Raw genomic sequence first — 19835 nt, 5'->3', positions numbered from 1 at the left:
GATACTTACCTGTAGCAAGTGTTCTCCGAGGACAGTAGGCATATTCTCACATGTGGGCGATGTCATTCACAGAACCCGGTGCGGACACTGCCATAGTGTAATGTCACTTTAAAACTTTGAGGCAGTGCCCCCACTGCACATGCACAGCTGCCTTCCCGCCCAACGCTTAAGTGTGGGACCAGTAGTACAGTACTAAAGCTAAGAAGACAACTCAAGGGGAAGCGTGAGGGATGCGAGAATACATAACTGCTATCCTCAGAAGAAGCCAGCTACAGGTAAGTATCTTAGCTTTCTCAGAGGATAGGCCGGCATAATATTCTCACACGTGGGACTCGCTAGCTATCAGGCTCATAATATAAATGAATCCTGGCAACTAAGTAGATAGTGAGCCTAGTGGGAGGAAAAAAGGGGCCGGAGGTTTTTCTGACCCGTTATAGAAATTGAACCTGAAGTGAACATTTACTGCTTTGTTCTGTTGTAAGGTTTGAGGTCTTGTCCTCCAAATTTTTGCATTGGATTATGTGTAAGTTTGGTTAATACATTACTATTGTATCAGATCTTTTTTTGTTTTACTTTTGTGAAGTGCAAATTTGATTACATCTCTATTGGATCTAGTACACGGTCCTGATCCGTCTCCCAAGAGAGGTCCAAGTCTGACTCTTCAAAGTACTGTTCTTGAGAAGTACATGGAAGAGAGTTTCAACTGGTGTTGGATGTATCGAGGCAGACGAGACTCCAAGATTGAAGAAAGTTTCTCCACAGATGTTGACCTATGCATTGGTCGGGTTCATGATGCCCACAATGATCAGCACCAAGCTGATGTGCAGGGACTCTCCCATGACTCTCTCTCTAATGTATCAATGGGCTAGTGGAGTAGAACAGGTAAATGCAAATTGTTTGGTTATTATTTTTAGTGGTAGAAAGACTAAAGGGTGGGGGTTATCAATGTGGGCTACCATTAAGAGAGTTTATTTTGCTTAGTAACCAGGTCTCATTACATAAATTGGGACCTGTGCTAAAACAGCACAAGCTAGTGATAAAATAACACATCTTAATGATAGCCCACATTGATAACACCCCTCAAAAACTCCATGAGGTTATTAAGCCGAACATTAAAAAAAAACATTTTTTTAGCTCGTTTCTGTAATTCATTGTTAAGTGGTAACAGTAAATAGCATAGCAGAGTTTAAGACAAAAAAATAAAAAAAAGACTTGGACAAGTTCCTACATGAAAAGTCTATAAACCATAACTAATCTGGTAGCCTTGAGAAAACCCACTACTTATTGTTGGCATAAGCAGCCTGAAATCTACATATTGAGATCCTGTCAGGTAATTATGACCTGAACTGGCTATTGTTGGAAACAAGATACTGGGCTTGATCGCCTTTTGGTCTGACCTATCATAGCAGTTATGTTCTTATGTAGGTTTATGCTATTCAAAATGTATTTGCTAGAAAAACATTCAAGTATTTAGCAGATTAACACTAAGAAGCTGTTTCTTCCTATTTAAAAAAAAATAATACAATCTGAAAACTCATACTTCCTGCAAGGTAACAAGTACTTTATAAAGCGAAGATACTTACCTGTAGCAAGTATTCTCAGAGGTCAGCAGGCCTCTTATTCTCACATGTGGGTAGACGCCGATCTGCGTCACCCAGCCTGGCAAATTTGCCACAGAAAAAACTAGAGTTTTAAGGAATGCGAGCTGCACTCCAGCATGCACAGGCGAGTGCCTTCCTGCCCACCGCGCAGCCTTAGTTTAATACAAAAGCAAAAAACCCAAATAAAAACATGCAGATAGACAACTCCAAGGGGAGGTGGGTGGGATTGTGAGAATAAGAAGCCTGCTGTCCTCGGAGAATAACTGCTACAAGTAAGTATCTTCGCTTTTTCCGAGGACAAGCAGGCTTGCATATTCTCACAAGTGGGGAATCCCTAGCATCCAGGCTCACCCAAAACAACAAACGCTGATCAACTGGGCATCACAACAGCGAGGACTTAACACAGATTAACCTGAAACTATATACAAACTAGATGAGAGTGCAGCCTGGAACAGAAGAAAAAGGGCCTAGGAGGGTAGAGTTGGATTCTAGAGCCCAATCACTGATTGCCCACACTGACTGTCGCATCGGGTACCCTGCTCAAGGCAGTAGTGAGATGTGAATGTGTGGACTGAAGACCATGTCACAGCCTTGCACATCTCTTCAATGGAGGCTGACTTCAAGTGGGCTACTGACGCAGCCAAGGCTCTGACACACTCCACACTTTGTGAAGAAAAGCTGTCGGTTAGAAAAAAAAGATTTGGCGTTTTCTTCACAAAGTGTGGATTACAGAGTCTATATCTTAATTAGCGATATCTATTTGCTGACAGGGATTTGCACTTCCTGAACATTATTACCTTGACCCGAGGCAGGTGCTGTTGCACCGAAACACGGCCCGTGTTGGGTCTCTCTCAGAATAAAAGGACTCTAACAATCCCGAAGGCCTGACTGTACTTTTTTTCTTTTGTAAGATTTATATGTACACATCTTACCTGGAAGTCTTCCATTAGCCCATATTTGCATTTTGTTGCCTTACATGATGAGAAGTCAAAATTTAATTTACAAGCTGCATCTGTGCAGTTTGTCAACTCGGTTGATAGAGAGTTGTTAAGGTTCCCTGAAGCATCCCGGACAACACAAGAACCTGGTACAAAACAAAATTTCAAATGAGTTACTTATAAAGGATAAATCTCATTCTACACCTCTGTTTTCCCATTAACAATGAGAATTTGTGAACCCAAGATAAATATCCAGGTTCAACATTAAAGCAATCCAAGTAACAACCAATAATTAAATTTCAATCCCTCCCTGCAGTTTGTGTTTTTGCCAGATAGTTCAGCTGGATGGATGGAAAAATTAGTTAATCACCTGATAATTTTCTTTCCTTTAGACCCAAAGGATCAATCCAGACAAATGGGTTGTGACCATCGGCCAGCAGGTGCGGATAGAGAAATCTGAGTTATGCCTCAAAAGCTCCTACACTTCTCAACCAAGCCAGTATTCGATAAAGCAGTACAGTGAAAGAGAGTGACTTCCAGAAAAAAAACTCCAGCCTCTAGATAGAAAAAGAAGTATGAAATAAAGGAACCAGAATACAAACACCCAAAATTACATAGAGCCAAGAAAAGCTGAAACAATCACAGGGCGGGCGGGCTCTGGGCTGATCCTTTGGGACTAAAGTTAAGAAAATGAGGTAATTAACTAGTTTTTCCTTCCATTACATTCCAAGGATCTATCCAGACAAATGAGATGTACAAAAGCAATCCTTAAGAGGGGAGGAACTGTGATACCACTGCAGCAACAACCATGGCGCTGTTACGTCTGTGCTTTCCTCGCCCTCTGGTGGCCAGAACAGGTGGCTGCTATGGACCATCACCCGTTCCAGATTTTAGCAGAGTCCGGTCCGGATCTTCCAGGCTGCCAGGTTTGCTTGCTTGGATTGAGCCTGCACAGCCACCATAGCTTCCTGGTGATTGCTGCAGCTGAGTCTTTCCTGTCTGGGCTTATTAGCCATTTTGAAACTCTCTGGCTTTGCCTTTGCATTGCGTCTTAGGCCCTGGTCGTGGGTGCTTGTGCACTTCCGCCTGAGAGACTTTGTCTGGACCTGTTTCTGTGTTTGCTGGTTTCCTGCCTTTTGAACCTTGCCTGATCCTGGACTTTGCTTTGCTTGCCGCCTGCCTTTTGAACCTTTGCCTGGACCTGTCTTCTGCTTGCTGGCTGACCACCAGAGACCTAGCCTGGATTTGCCGGTACGTCTGTTCTGCCTTGCTTCTGGTGTGGGGTGGTTTTGCCTGCCACTGCTGCTCCTTGGCAGTGGCCCAAGGGCTCACAAACCCAGTTCCTGTTTTGTGAGCGTGACAGGCACCAAAGGAAGCATCTGCTCGAGCAGACACATCCAAAGGTTAACGCTTAAAGGAATGAGAAGACCACGTCAATGACCAACAGATCTCTGCCAAAGAAACTGTCCTAGACTCTGCCAAAGAAGTCACCAAAGACCTGAAAGAATGAGCCTTGACATGCATGGGAGCAAATCTACCCCTCAGAATGTACGCGGAAGAAATAGCCTCCTTAAGCCATCGAGCCACTGTCGTTTTGAAGGCTGGCAACCCTTCTGGGGTCCCGCAAAGAGGACAAAGGTGATGAGACCCCCTGAAAATATTGGTAGTGGTACACATCCAACAGTCACAGGGAAGCATATTTTGGAAAAAGAAGGAAGAAACACAGTCTGATTGACATGAAAAGGATATACAATCTTTCCGTATGGAAACTCCCAAGTCAGAAAAGCAGAGAAAGGGATCCCTGCAAGACAGCTTGAAGCTCTGAAACTCTCTGTGCTGACAAAATGGTAACTAGAAATACTGCCAAGTAAAAGCTTTGATAGTTGCCAAATGAAAAGACTCAAAAGGGGCCAACTGAAGAACCTTATGAACCACTTGAAGACTCCACTGGGGACAAATATTGTGGAGAGGGGGACGCAGATGAGTAACTCCTTTGATTAATCAAACTATATCAGGGTGAGCAGCCAATGAGGCATTCTGTATCTTGCCTCTATGATACGCAAACGCTGCCACCTGAACCTTGAGCGAATTGGGAGCCAAGCCTTTTTTTAATCCCTCCTGAAGGAAGGATAAACTGAGACATGGAAGACCAAAATGGAGAAACATTCTGTGCAGACCAGATCTCAAAAGTTCTCTACACTCTAGCATAAGTAGTAGTAGTGGACCGCTTTTGGGCATGCAGCAAGGTAGTAATAACATCATCTATATAACCCTTCTTCCTCAATCACGCCCTCTCAACAGACAGGCAGCAAGACTATCTGTGGAGGAAGAATCAACTGAGGAGCAATTTGAAGACGGATGAGGTCCGCATACCAAGGACATCTGGGCCAGACCGGAACTACAAGAACGGCCTTCCTGGGATGACACACAAAACCTGTGCAACATCCTTCCCACAGAAGCTCATGGAGCAAACACGCAAAGGAGGCCGTCCGACAGACAAGGCTCTACCAGTGCATCCATTCCTATGGAGTCTCTTCCTGAAGCGGCTGTAGAATCTGTGTACTTATGCATTGAGTCTGGATGCCATGAGGTCCAGAATCGGAAGGCCCAACTGTTTGGAAATGAGGCAAAATGCAGTCTTTGTTAGTTGCCATGCCCCAGGGTCAAGAGACACTCTGCTGAGTAAATCCGCTTGAGAGTTCAGTGAACCTGCTATGTGAGATGCTGAAATCATCAGAATGTTCAATTTTGCACACTGAAAAAGAAGATGCGCTTCCTGGGCTAAAGATACACTCTTTATTCCTCCTCGTCTGTTGATGTAAGACACGGCTGCGACATTGTACAAGAACACGCACACCGGTCTTCCGCGAGGAGAGGAGGCACAAAGGCTAGTAGAGCTTTCCAGACAGCTCGAAGTTCCAATCTGTTGATGGACCAGGAAGCCTCCAATTTTGACCAATGGCCCTGTGCAGATTGGTGGAGATAATGGGCTCCCCATCCAAAGAGACTACCATCAGAGGTGGGAACAGACCAACTGGGAGTCTGTAAGAGCAACCCTGCCTGTGTGTATGCATAGAGAAGCCACCAAGTCAGACTCCGTCTGGCTTGAGGCATCTACGACACCAGCTGGTCAACAAGAACATGCACACAGGTCTCCAGAAAAGAGGAGGCACAAAGGCTAGTAGAGCTTTCCAGACAGCTCGAAGTTCCAATCTGTTGATGGACCAGGAAGCCTCCAATCTTGACCAACGGCCCTGTGCAGATTGGTGGAGATAATGGGCTCCCCCATCCAAAGAGACTACCATCAGAGGTGGGAACAGACCAACTGGGAGTCTGTAAGGGCAACCCCGCCTGTGTGTATGCATAGAGAAGCCACCAAGTCAGACTCCGTCTGGCTTGAGGCATCTACGACACCAGCTGGGCATGTCCACAACACCGAAGACCACCAGCTCAACAGAGACAACTTTGGGGCTGCATATGGAACTTTGCACAAGACCGGAGACCACCAGCTCAACAGAGACAACTTTGGGGCCGCATATGGAACTTTGCACAAAGCAGAACATCTGAAGTTGCCACCACAGACCCGAGAACCTAAGCATATCTCCATGCCTGCAGGCAGGGAAGAGAGAGAAGCCTAAGAATTTGCTGTTTGAGCTTGAGCTGACAATGTTGAGGCAAGAAAACCTTTCCTGCCTGGATACTAAAGCACGCTCATAGAAACTCCAGGGTGGGGATGAGATGACTCTTGCTATAATTCACCACCCAACCCAGCACAGAAAGAAGAGACAGAACTGTCTATGTACTGCAAAGGCTCTCTTAATAAGAAGGCGCCCGAATTAGCCTGTCGTCCATGTAAGGATGTACCTGGATCTCTTGCAGGCGAAGAAAGGCTGCCACCACCACCACCACCACCATAACTTCTGAAAATGTGCAAGGTGCAGTGGCGAGGCCAAAAGACATGGCCTTGAATTGAAAATTATCTTCCAGAATTGCAAACTAGAGAAATGTCCTGTGAGGAGGCCAAATTGGGATACGAAAATAAGCCTCCTTAAGGTCCAATGGTCTCCATGCGTAAGTGCAGCACTCAGAGACTTCCTCACCCCTCTGACATCCAAAACCAAGTGAAAAGAGTCTTCTTTCTTTGGGACGACAAAAGACGGACTATCGACCAGTGCCCCTCTCTACCGGAGCTAACCAGAGGTTAGGGGCCTCCCGCTGAGCTGCAATAAGCTCCTGCATAGCCTCATGAAAATGGAAAGATACAGGATGTCTCTTAGTATCTGACACAATATATGGAGCAGGATCAGAGGACTGAAGCAGGGGAAGAAATGTTTAAAGCCTCTATAGATTTTGTGAACAACAGAGGCAATTCCACTCTCAAAAACAGTCTACCTAGGGTAGGATCATCATCCCGTCTGCCTCTGAAATGTCCAAGTCAGGGCCATCAGCAACACTAAGACAGTCAGAACCTCCTATGAGTCCCAAGGAGGAACATTTTCGAAATCCTGCAACACAGAAAAGTTTTCATTTCTTAGGAAGCTGCTTCTCAAAAGCAATGTTAGGGGAAGGAGGAGAGGTAGCTTGAGCTGACTTTAATAAAAAAAGGTCTGATGTAATAAAAGAAAATTCAGGCAAAAACAGCAGGGCAGAAACCTCTATCCCTGCAAAAGCAACATCCCAGGACACAGTAGCGGGCAAAGAATCCGCTGACAAAATGGCTGCCGAAGCCTCGCTATGCACTGGAGCCGCTGGTGCTGAGCCCGCCAAACCTGCCATTGGAGAAGGGCTGGATTGAGCTCCTGGAGATAGAGTACCAATGGCCAAAGTAGGCAAAAGCAGCATGTCCACAGAAGTAACACACAGCATGCAGGAACCAGTAGCCAAGAGCTTTCTCCTGCAGCTCGCACAAGGCTTAATAGGCTCAGACAGAGAATAATATACACAGAAAACAGCCAGTCTTGTGACCTCCAAGGCACAGAGAAGTCTCACAAACTTCCCACAGCACAAGCGCTCTCAAAAAAAACCACAGTGGCTGTTTTTTTTTTTTTTTGTTTGTTTTTTTAAGATAGAGGCAGGAGAAAAAGAGAAGGGAAGACTGAGATAAAGTTGTACAAAGTGGCAACGGGGAAGCAGGGAGGGACCTAGACCACTAGGTTTACACCTGAGGCACAGGATATTCTCAACCTCAAACTCAACTGAATCTGCAAGCAGGACCAGAGGCCACACAGAAGTCACCACAGCACACAGGAGTTGCTATCCTGCCTGCTGGAGACAGAAAATACCGGCTTGATTGCTAAGTGCAGGAGCTTATGAGGCACAACTCAGAGTTCTACATCTCCACTCACTGGCGGATGGTCACAACCCATTTGTCTGGATTGATCCTTGGGACACAAAGGAAACAAATCTTGCTACAATGAGTCAAACCAGTAAATATAGGCATAATCCCGGTTGGGGGAGGGGGAGACAGGAAAGTCATCTCTGCTGATCAACACCACAATTCAAATTATCAGTGACAGCAGACATCACCTCTAATCAGGTAGGATATGCCATAACAAGCAAATTAATTTTACATAATTCAGGTTTACTTGGCATACTGTGTATCATTTTATTTATTGTGATTTACTAACTGCCTTTATGAAGAGATTCACCCAAGGCAGAGTACAACAGGTACAGTTTAACATAAAATTTACAATTTTATTAATAGCATAACAATAGTAAAATGCTCAAATATAAACAAACACAATAAATGAGATAAGCTTGGAAATGGCAAATTTGAACCTAATAATAGGACTAAAATGAAGCAGTATCAAAAATACTGATTAATGATGCTGTCTTATTTATTTTGATTTTAAATGTTTTTTTATACCGCTTTGATCGTTTTATGTAAAAAGCCAAGCAGTATAACAAGCATAATAAATTGTAAAATGTAACTATATACATTTAACAGCACTGCAGAATAATCATAACAGAAATATGTCAGTACAATACAAAAAATACCATAATAGATAACATGGAAGAACACTCCCAAATAACAGATAATGAGATGTCAGGATAATCGCAATGAAACACCTAATAAGCGCACATTAGACCATTCAAACAACAGATATGATGTTAATGCTTTTTCTACAATACAGCTTACTATGTAGTCAAGGAGCCAAGTGCAGATATATAGATGGTGAGAAGATAGACAGCGAAATTGATTGGGATAGATGAGTGGCTAAACTCAAGGCAAGTTCTCTGTACAATTAAACAAAATATGGAGGTACTAGTCTAGGTACAGCGTGTGCAGCAAGCCAGTCCAGGTGCAGAATAAGTGTATAGTCAGTCAGTCACTATATATATTAAAGACTTGGGAGAAAAGCCAGGCTTTCACCTGCTTCCTGAAGTAGAGCTGGTCTCGAGTCAGATGTAGTTTATCATAGGTTAACTAAGCTGTTAATTAAAAAAAAATGAAACAAACAATATAGCTTACAAAATTAATGCCAGCAAAAAATAAATAAATCAAGAAATAGATGAGGGAGGGTGTTTAAGGAATGAGTGCAAAAATTAAGTGCTAGGCACAGCAAAGGGTACAAGAACAAGAAGAGACATGAAGAGCTGCCAGTAGAGGTGGTGTGATGGGGACAGTACCTTAATTCAAGAAAACACAGGATAAGAACATTATTATAGCTGCTTATTATTGCTTTCTATTTGTAATTTATACACAGTTGCACAGCTTATTGTTCCTTTTTATACTTTAATAATAAGGATTTAAATATAAAATCATAATTGTTCGAGGCTTCTGCTGATGAGGACAGAGCCCATGGGGACGGGGACAAACTTTTCCCCCATGTCATACTCTAGTATATGCAATGTTTTCAAAAGTGCCCCTAGTGTTTAAAAAAAAAATGGTACTTGTACAGGAGGAGCAGTGTTCTTTTTAAGCTGCACTGATCATCCAAGTAGCCGGGTAAAATTCAGAGTAGCTAGGCAGACCATATAACCTGTACTAAACATAACTCTGGAAAACATGAAATATATACTCAGAAAAGATTGAGGTGGTCTTTTACTAAGGTGCACTAGCATTTTTAGCTGACGCTAAATGTTGAGATATAGGGATATAATGGACATCTCAGCATTTGGTGCAAGCTAAAAACACAAGCACACCTTAACAAAAAGACCCCCTTAGTGAGTTAAGATCCAAAACAAAACAGAGTTCCAGCAGGCAGTCTGCTATTTATGATCATAATTAAGAATGTAGCAGCATTCAAGTAAAACATCACTTACCTACAGACACAGCAATTCCCATGTAAACTATTGTAGTTATTAAAATGGCCAACATTGTTCCTCTAGGTATGGCTAATTGAGGATCCTTGAAAAGTAACAAAAATACATTTTAAAATTATTCTTGATATGCACATTTCTAAAATAAACATTGAGAATAAAAATATGAATATTTTCTATTAACAATGATTCTCATTCTACTCACCGCAAGATCACCTGAGATATTTGCTCCTGCTAATATACCAGTAGCAGCAGGGAAGAAAATAGCAAAAACAGTGAAGAATGTTTCTCCTCGAAAATCTGGCCCAAAGTTTTCTGTGAATATATCAGCTATCAGGAAACAAAACAAGAATCTCATTAATGTAATGAGAAAGTCTGAACACATTTACCCCCCATTTACGCTAATGCCGACACAGCCCTTTGATTGGGCTGTGTCGGCATTGCCGCACAGCTAAACAGAGGGGTTAGTTACCAATCTAAACCACAAAAAAAAAAAAAAAAAAAGAACAGACTATTACATTTTGATTTCTTCAACAAGATTCAGTAAATATCCCTGCATAAAAAAGCATGCACACCCCTTCACCCCCTGAGCAGCAATATCAACTAATTCAATGTAGAACTGTTTCACCTTTAAAATGTTTGAAGACTTCCTTGTATGAACAGCTTACCTTCAACATCTTGCCACATTTCAATAAGGTTCAGGTCGGCACTTTGATTTGGCCAATCCAAAACACAAACCTTCAACCATCCCATAGTTGCTTTACTTGAATATTTATGGCAGGGTTCAACAAATCATAGGCACCAGATTACCATAGCACATAGAAATTGCACTGATCAATCCTCTGAATGTTTTTTCTCCTTCGCAGAGCTTCCTTGTAAATTCCGTCTCCCAGCTCCATATCATGATGCAGCTGTCTAAACTTGAGTCACGCAGTGAAGGAAGTTTGGGAAGTCTCACAGCTTCAAGGCTTGTGGGACTTGAAACCACAGGACTTTCCAAACTTCCTGCCCTGTGTCATCTCAAACTTAGAAAGAGCTGGCAGCATGCTTTGAGAAGGGAGACTGCTGGCTTACACCACTGGTTTGCAAAAGCACCTTAAGGAACTGATTTACTCAAGTTTCTTTGCCACAGTCACAATAGAAAGAGCCTTAATAAATCTTCCTAAAAGATATATTGCTGATCTAGGAGGGGATTCCTTCCCTTCCTTCCATTCCTATACCCTCCCCCCCAAAAACAAAACACTGTGGACAGTGTTGGATGAGTGGGAAAAAAAGCGAGAGAGGTCTCATCTACTGGCTCCTAAGTTTCTGGGATGGCACAATGATTTTATAAAAACTTGTTGAGGCCTGATAAGGTTATTGTCTTGATGTGTGATCCACTTTTGGTTCAGCTTCAACTTATGCATCAATGGTCTGATATCCACCTCTAGAAGTTGCTGTTATAAAAAGCAGCATTCATTTTTCCACCAAAGATGGTAAACCATCCAGGTCCACTGCAGGAAGGCAGTCCAACATCAGGCTTTACAATCAGGATGAGGTTCTTGATTGGAAAGGCAGTGTTTGGTTTTCACAAAAAAAAAAAAGCCAAATTAAATATTTTGGTCACAATAACTATCTGTCCAGAGAACATTTTTCAAGTAATCTTATGGAGTCATGTAGGTGTTCTTTGGTAAACCTAAGGCAGCCAGCATTTTCCCCCAACCCCATCTAGCTTTTTTTCCTAACAGCTCATGTATAAACCTTCACAATGGCTTAAGTACAAGACTGTTTTGTCCAAGATACTCCCTTTCTGGCAGGGTCATGAACATTTGCTTACACATAAGAACTTCCAGTTCACTTTCTTTGCATCTAATAGGGTGGATAAGAAGAAGTGTGTGTGTGTGTGTTTTTTTTTTTTTTGGGGGGGGGGGGGGAGTCAGCATCTTGATAGCTAGTGATGTCACTGTGGAAATTGTTACTGAACATGGATATATAGAAGGGAGGTGGTTGATCTGGGTGTGGAAGATGAACGGAGAACTAGTGACATTGGTCAGCTTGTATGCTCCCAATGTTCACCAAGGAGGTCCAACAAGCCACATTAATGGTAGGGGGAGATTTTAATCTGACAGTAGACCTGACTTTGGACAATTTGGGGGGGCAGTAAGAGGGCTCTCAATAGGGAACAGAAAAATTGAGTATGTTCTTAGATACCCTTGATATGACCAATATCTACAGAACTAAACATCCAGGGGAGAGGGGGTACACCTACTATTCTGTAATACAAGACATATATTCTCACACAGATTTCCAATGTGGGAGTAAAGGGTGTCTTCGGCAGTGGAAAGGAGCAAGATTGATTCTACCACTTGGTTGGATCATGCTCCAGCATAGGCTCTGGTAAACTGGGGGCAAGAGAAAGCAGGAACAAAATATTGGAGACTTAATGATAATTTACTTAAAGACCCAGTTGTGGTGAGGAAAATAGAGCAAAATTATTCAAGAATATCTTTGCGATAATGATCCATAGGAGTATAGCACACAGACTATTTGGGGATGCCTTAAGGCAGTCACACGGGGACTTTATTAGGATTGCACGGGAGAAAAAAAAAAAGACGCGGGTGGAGAACGAAGCTAGACTGATTGGAGCTGCGCACTGAGAGAGAGATTAAGTAGATGTTGGATAGAATGAAACAACAATACTTTGAATTTGGAAGTAGGGCCAGTAAATTACTGGCCCAGAGACAAAGTTCAACAAACTCGGAATAATATTTTAAGCATTAAGAGGGCCAATAATGTAGTCTATACAAAAGAGGAGGAGGATCCAACAGCAATTTATGCAGTTTTACAAACAGCTTTATACTCCGGAAACTCAGGCAGCTGAAATGGACATCACTACATACATGAAGATCTCTCAAGAACTCTGGAGGGCTTAGTTACAGAGAAGGAGGTATATAATGCTATTAAAGGCCCTTAAAGTGGGAAAATTTCCAGGCCTAGATGGATTTATGGGACTTTTTTCTTTTTTTATTAGAAGTTTAATCATCACCTAGTACTCTTGCTGGTCCAGTTATTTAATTCTTTTGAACAGGGAGAGAATTATACAAGGCTGGCTGGGATCACCATCCTTCCTAAACCGGGCAAGGATGCCTCCCAATGTGGCAGCTACTACTACTTGGCAGCTACTACTACTACTTAACCACTTCACACTTTTGGGCATTGATACTAAAGCCCTGGCCTTAATGCTAGCGGATTGCCTGGCAAAAGTAATGCCTGTGTTGATCCACCCAGTTCAGGTAAGCCTTATAGCCAAAAGACAGGCGGGGGATGCAATAAGGAGGGTCCTTATTTGGCGAGCACAAAAGAACAAGGTGCGCCTTATGGCTGTTGTAGTGGATGCTGAGAAGGCATTTGATCGGGTGAATTGGCCCTTTATGCTTCAAATTTTGGAGAAAGAAGGGGGTCGGTCCCCACTTCATTACTTGGATAAAAACATGGTATAATACACCTATAACCTGTGTTAAGGTGGATGGCAGATATTCACCTGTGTTTGAATTAGTCAGGGGTGCCCCTTATCCCCATTATTGTTTGCATTAGTGGTGGAACCCTTAGTGCAGATTAATCAGGAGCATCCTTAGATCATCAGGTTAGAGATTAAAGGTCATCAGCACAAGATCTCTGTTTGCTGCCGACATTCTGGTTATAGCACATGCTACAAGGGAGACTCTAGGGACCCTGCAACAGTTAATGGGAGAATATGGGAAAATGTCCAGATTTAAGGCATACTTATCAAAAATGGAATTCTTAAATATTTCAGTTGCAGTGGAGGAGCTATCATGTATTCAACAGGATTTCCCATTTCAATGGGTGGACTCCTCTGTCAAGTATTTGGGAGTGAACTTGGGAAGAGATAACAAGATAATGTATAAATGGAATGAACTGCTGGTAGCTCAGCTTGGATAGATGGGATAAACTATTCTTATTCTGGATGAGGCGAATGGAGGTGGCTAAAATGATGGTCCTGTCTAAGTTTTTATACTTCTTTTAGGGTTTACAAAAGTACATAAGTGCATAAATGTTCCCATACTGGGACAGACTGAAGATTCATCAAGCCCAGTATCCTGCTTCTAACAGTGGCCAATCCAGGTCACAAGTACCTGGCAAGATCCCAAAATAGTACATTACATTTTATGCTGCTTATCCCAGAAATAAGCGAAATAAGCAGTGGATTTTCCAAAGTCCATTTTAATAATGGCTTATGGACTTTTCTTTTAGGAAGCCATCCAAACCTTTTTTAAACCCGGTTAAGCTAACTGCTTTTACCACATTCTTTGGCAACGAATTCCAGAGTTCAATTACACGTTGAGTGAAGAAATATGTTCTCCAATTCGTTTTAAATTTACTACTTTGTAGCTTCATTGCGTGCCTCCTAGTCCTAGTATTTTTTGAAAAAGTAAACAAGCGAATCAAGTCTACCCGTTCCAATCCACTCAGTATTTTATATACCTCTATCATATCTCCCCTCAGTCGTCTTTTCTCCAAGCTGAAGAACCCAAGCCGTTTCAGCCTTTCTTCATAGGGAAGTCATCCCATCCCCTTTATCATTTTTGACGACTATTGATCTACCACTGGAAGCCTTTGGGATTTGGTATTGTAAAGTCTTTAGATTTATTGGGGGGGGGGGGGGGGGGGAGAGAAGAAGCCAAGGGTGGGAAGGAAGGTGTTATTTTTACCTAAACAACAGGTCGGGATGGGAGTACCCAATTTGGGAAAAGTATTATTGGGCTGCCCAATTGAAGGTGCTGGTTCAGGCTAGGCTGGTCTCGTGGAAGCAGTGGCTCAAGCTGAAGTGGGGGGTGGGGGCTGGAGGGTGAGAGCAGGGGATTCTCTTTGAACACTTACCATGAGTGGGCTTCAACAATAAAGAGTTTTGGCACATGGATAATCCATTCACTAAGACCACCATGTATGTTTGGAGTAAGTTAATGACTGAGTTGCTGGGGGAGAGGAAAGACTGCATCATGTTTTCTTCCTTTGAGGAGGTATGCTCAAGGATTCTCATCAGGGAGGGATGTGAAGATCTTTCACCATTGGGAGCAGCGTGGACAATTCTATTTTGAGCAGTTGATGCATCAGAGGACAGGTACTAGCTTTTCCAGTTTTACAGGAACACTATTCACTGTTCACCAGGGATGTGTTTCCATACTTACAGGCAAAGAATTTTCTACAACAGGAAGACTTAGTAGGACAGGTTAGAGGGGAATTGAGTGGTTTTGAACAGGTAGTGGGTAGAGCCATTCCTAAGGGAGCACTTTCTCTAATCTATAAGCTCCTTAGTTCCTCATGGTTTTCAGAGACCTAAATACATGCTTGAGTGGGAAAAGGCTATAAATAGGACTTTCGGGAATAAGGAATGGGAGCAAATCTGTCAACACATTCACAAGATATCATATGCTACTCAACTAGTGGAAAATGCTTTGAAAATGTTGTTCCAATGGTAGTGCACACCTGAAACTGGGCACTTGGGGGGCTCAGAAGGGGAAAACGTGCTGAAGAGGCTGCTTGGACAGGGGGACATATATGCATTTGTGGCGGACCTGCCCCCTAATACCTACGTTTTGGCCTTCGGTTTCTAACCAAGTTCAAACAGTGATAGCAGAAATGATTGTCCCTAATATGGAGGTGGCTCTGTTGAATGTCAGAGTTCCTGGCCTTGATGACTAAGGATTGACTTTTACTTCTGACCTTCGCCGCTGCCAGACTGGAGGTGGCGGTAAAGTGGTGGTCAGAGAGTATCTCATCTTTGCAGCAACAAACACAAACTAGCCTAATAGATTCTGTAGCCGGGGGAGGGGGGGGGGGGGGGGGGGGAAAGAGTCAGTCAATCAATTGGACAATGTACCCATTGACTTCTTTCAAAATTGTTTCCTGCTGTGGACACTGAAGGACTACCTATGTCTCTTTGTTGGATATGGTTTATTTTCTAAATAAAAAAAATGGTTTGATTAAAAAGGAATTTTCAAGCACACCTGGATAGACTGTCTATTCAGGGTACATCTTATGAACTCCAGAAAAAAATCTCTTTGACACGATGCATGTATCTAATGGTTAGCGCAGTGGGCTGAGAACCTGGGGAACTGGGTTTGATTCCCATTGTTGCTCTTTGTGACCCTGGGCAAGTCACTGAACCCTCCACTGCCCCAGGTACAAAAAACTTAGATTGTGACCCACTAGGGACAGAAAAAGTAACTGCATAGAAAGGCGGTATATCGAATACATGACCCTTTATCCCATTAATTCCTTTACAGCAGCAAGCATTAGCAGTGAATCTGAGAGACTGAGATCATACTCCACACACCTTGGCTTGAAGTCAGGTTCATTACTATTATGGTATGTGCAAAACCCATTTGGAGACATGCCCCTCCCCCCCCCCTGAGAGATCTGTAGATCTTTAAAGATGTCAATGATTTTCTGGGTTGCTCTTGGAGCAATCTTGGCAGGAGTTACTGTAGTCTGCAACTTTTTCCATTTTGACTGTCTTACACAGAAGATAAATGAAATCTGAAATACTTAGAAATAGTCTTGTATACTTGTTCAGAGAAAAATCAACTACTTTAAGTCCTCTAACATTTCTTTTGATCACTAACATAACAGTAAAAGTCAAACTCAAAATCTTATGGACCCTTTACAAGCAGGAGGCAACCTTAGTTCTTGGGGGTTACAACCCAGTCAGGTTTGCAGAATTTACCCAATGAACATGCATATCACTATCAGACACCACTCTACATTAAATTTACCAATGTGTAGTTGAACCTAAGTATAAAAACACTTTATTTCCCCTCTAACACTGAATTAAGCTAAGCAATGCGGCAACTTCTTTCATAGTTTATCATTTCTCAAACACTCCTTCAGTTCTTCAAATAACATTCGTGTTGTTGGTAATTGAAGTAATCAAATTTCAAACCGTTTTTCCTTCACAAAGTCAATGGATTCTTCCTTTATCATTTCAACGCACAGATATAAGCAGCCAGCTCTTGATAGAGTGTTCATTTCCATTTCAGACTATGTTGTCTTCAAGTTTTCTAGTCACCAACTGTTTGCCGCTTATGTCACTGCTTATAAAAACTTTTCCATGTCTGAGCTCACACAGTTCTGTGTTTCGCCAACCAGGCGTCTTCGGGAGCTAAGACTTACGTTGCTCAAAAAGCTCTCTGACCCACTCATGATGGAACTTCCACCCCAGCACACATTGCTAGATGTCTGAATATGCATGAGATCTATTTACGTACAATGGAGGCAGTACATGCACATAGATCTCATGCATATTCATTGGGGAAGCCCTGAAAACTCTACTGGGCTACAGCCCTCAAAAGACAGAGGTTGCCCACCCCTGTTATACAGCATAGAACCAATACCCAAACTCTAGTTATACAAGATTTATTCTGCAAGATGGTTTACTTGTTACCCAATAATTTTAGTGCCTGATACTAATTACCCAATTAATATACCATGGACATTAGGGATCATTTACAATTACATATATAGATTCTGAATTATTCTTGTTTCTTCATTGTGTCTCAAAGACCTAATTTATACCTCCCCCCCCCCCCCCCCATGGTAAGAGACTTATTTCAATTGGACAAGTAATTCCTACTCAAGGTTCACAAATTCAGTACTGTACCTGCCCATTAAATCCATACAATAACATTATAAACAGACCAAAATATGTACACTGCTTCAATAGCTTTTGGGCTTACAGATGATATACAAGATAAAATTAATGTTTTAAATTCTTGAACACATAAAATGGGCAATTTTATAACTGTGTGTAGTTGTGTACCTTGAAGTGTTGAGAATTGGCACTTGCATGCACATGTGCACTATGTGCTATTCTATAAAGTAGAGAGAGTGCATTAGCACATAACTGATAGAGGCATACATATGGATAGACCACAAGTGTGTCTACCATTTATGTTTATAACTTACAGAATATAAAAGTTGCACATGTGACATAGTTCTTAGGTGCATCCAGTAACGCCCGCCATTGACACGGCTAAGTACACCTAACTTTGCACGCACATAAGTGAATTTATTCTTGTATTCTATCATAGCATCTGTGCAATTATAGAATTGCCCCCATACTGTTTTAACATTGGGGAAAAAAGAAAATGAATGAAAAGACTAAATGGTGAGTGTTTTCAGGGGTATATAAAATTCTACACCACCAAATGTTAAAGTCTGCAATAAATAGCAGCCCTGACACCAATAAAATTTACCTTATACGTTTACAGTTCTAACATCTTAAACCATTCCCCCCCACACCTTTTTTTTTAGTCATGTGCTTGTGTTGGGGTGGGGGGGGGGGGGAAGAGTATTGCAATAGACTAAACATTTACAGCTTCATTTCAGCTTAAACAAATGCTTTCAGTGGATATATATACACTGACATACTAATATGGGACAGTTTGTGATTTTAGAAACATAAAACAAATTTACATATCTATCTAGAAGCATTTCAACATATCTGGATTTCAAGGTTATGTTAAAAGTGTTTCAAAACGTGCATTTCATCAGCAAGTGTCAAATATACTTACATACCATTATAGCCAAAGAAACCTTTAGGCTTTTTGTCTTCCATTGGGATAAATGTTCCAATAATAAAATCTCCAATTGCTAATAACAGAATTACCAAAAGAACAATCTGGGCCTAAAATATAAAAAGTTAAAACTGAGTTGTAGTATATTGAAATAAGACAAGAAAGCTTTACTAAATAGCATTTTTAAACAAATATTGTAAAACTGATCTCCATTCACACCGTGCATCTAATTCCTATTAATTATATTTAGAGTTGTGTGGCAACCAAAGGCACAGGAAATTGTGTGGGTGGAAGAATGTTTCAGTTTATTAAAATTTGCTATATATCAGAGCTATGTATAATACTATTAAAATGAGCTGGAAAAGAACTACAAAATATAGTAAAGAAAAGAGGAGAGAAAAGAATAGAAGATAGAAAAATAAAAACAGAAAAAAAAAAGATAATCTAAATAAATAAAAATCGGGTATGTAGCAATTCTGGTCCAAGGCCATCAGAAGTAGTAATAAAAGGAAAAGCTAAATTGAAGAAATGGGTCTTAACAGGGATTTAAAGCAGAGAAAGGACTGCTCGGAGTGAAGAGCTAATGGGAGGGTGTCCCATAGAGAAGGGAAGTAAAAAAAAGTAGAATTATGGGTAAATTCCAGATGTGAGAGGTGAACCGGGAGGGGAACGATTGAAAGGCATGATGGAAAGAAGGAACGGAGCAACCATGAGGGAATAGAGAGAGAACAGTAGAGAGAGATAAGGGGAGTCATCATAAACAGCCTTAAAGGCCAAGGATAAGAAGCTTAAAGTGAATATGATAGTTGACAGGAAGCCAATGGTGGTGTGCAAGAAGAGGGGAAACCCTCTCTGACCAGTGGGCATGACTAAGACGACAGATAAGCAGATTTTGAACTGTCTAAATGGGAGAGAGAGAGATATTAGGAAGACCAGCAAAAGGCACATTACAATAACCAAGACGAGAAAGGACTAATGAGGAGAGAGGAGTAGCACAGGAAGAATCATCCAAAAAACGTATCGAATCCGATGAAGGAGAAAGCAGGACTTCAGTGTGGGAAATGTGAGATGCAAATGAGGTGAGAATCAAAAAGAACTCCAAGGTACTTGAGGGAATCAGCAAGCGTAAGAGGGATACTAGACAAGGAAGGAACTGCAGTGGGAGGTGGGAAGTTACCTGAAATTCAGATGGTGACATATTTAGTAGGATTTAGAACAAGTGATTTGAAGTCAGCCAGGAGAAAATGGCTGACAAACAGGTCTGGAAGAGGGAGAGATCAGGGTTAGCAAGTGGGTGGTGGGAGACCAAGAGAGTGTCATCTGTGTAGATGTAAAACCTAAGCGAGAAAAACTGGATTAGAGCAGATAAAGGTGCTAGGAATTGAAAAGTGGTGGGCAGAGTAAGAAGCCCTGTAGAACATCACAACAGAGAGGAAAAGAACGGGATCAAATATTGGCAA

General features: G+C 41.9%; 1 protein-coding gene across 1 annotated transcript in view; it reads right to left on the bottom strand.

Moving 5' to 3' along the window:
• The window catches only part of SLC12A2 (solute carrier family 12 member 2), a 352311-nt gene that overhangs the window by 180547 nt on the left and 151929 nt on the right, over positions 1 to 19835 (bottom strand). The window contains exons 7-10 of the mRNA XM_030193587.1: positions 18377 to 18485; positions 10008 to 10132; positions 9806 to 9890; positions 2534 to 2685 (exon numbers count right to left, since the gene is read on the bottom strand). Coding sequence (XP_030049447.1) covers positions 2534 to 2685; positions 9806 to 9890; positions 10008 to 10132; positions 18377 to 18485 — 471 coding nt within the window. The remainder of the gene's footprint in view (positions 1 to 2533; positions 2686 to 9805; positions 9891 to 10007; positions 10133 to 18376; positions 18486 to 19835) is intronic.

This window comes from Microcaecilia unicolor, chromosome 2 (assembly GCF_901765095.1).
Source record: "Microcaecilia unicolor chromosome 2, aMicUni1.1, whole genome shotgun sequence".
Lineage (NCBI taxonomy): Eukaryota > Metazoa > Chordata > Amphibia > Gymnophiona > Siphonopidae > Microcaecilia > Microcaecilia unicolor.
This window is presented reverse-complemented; position numbering and strand designations above follow the sequence as displayed.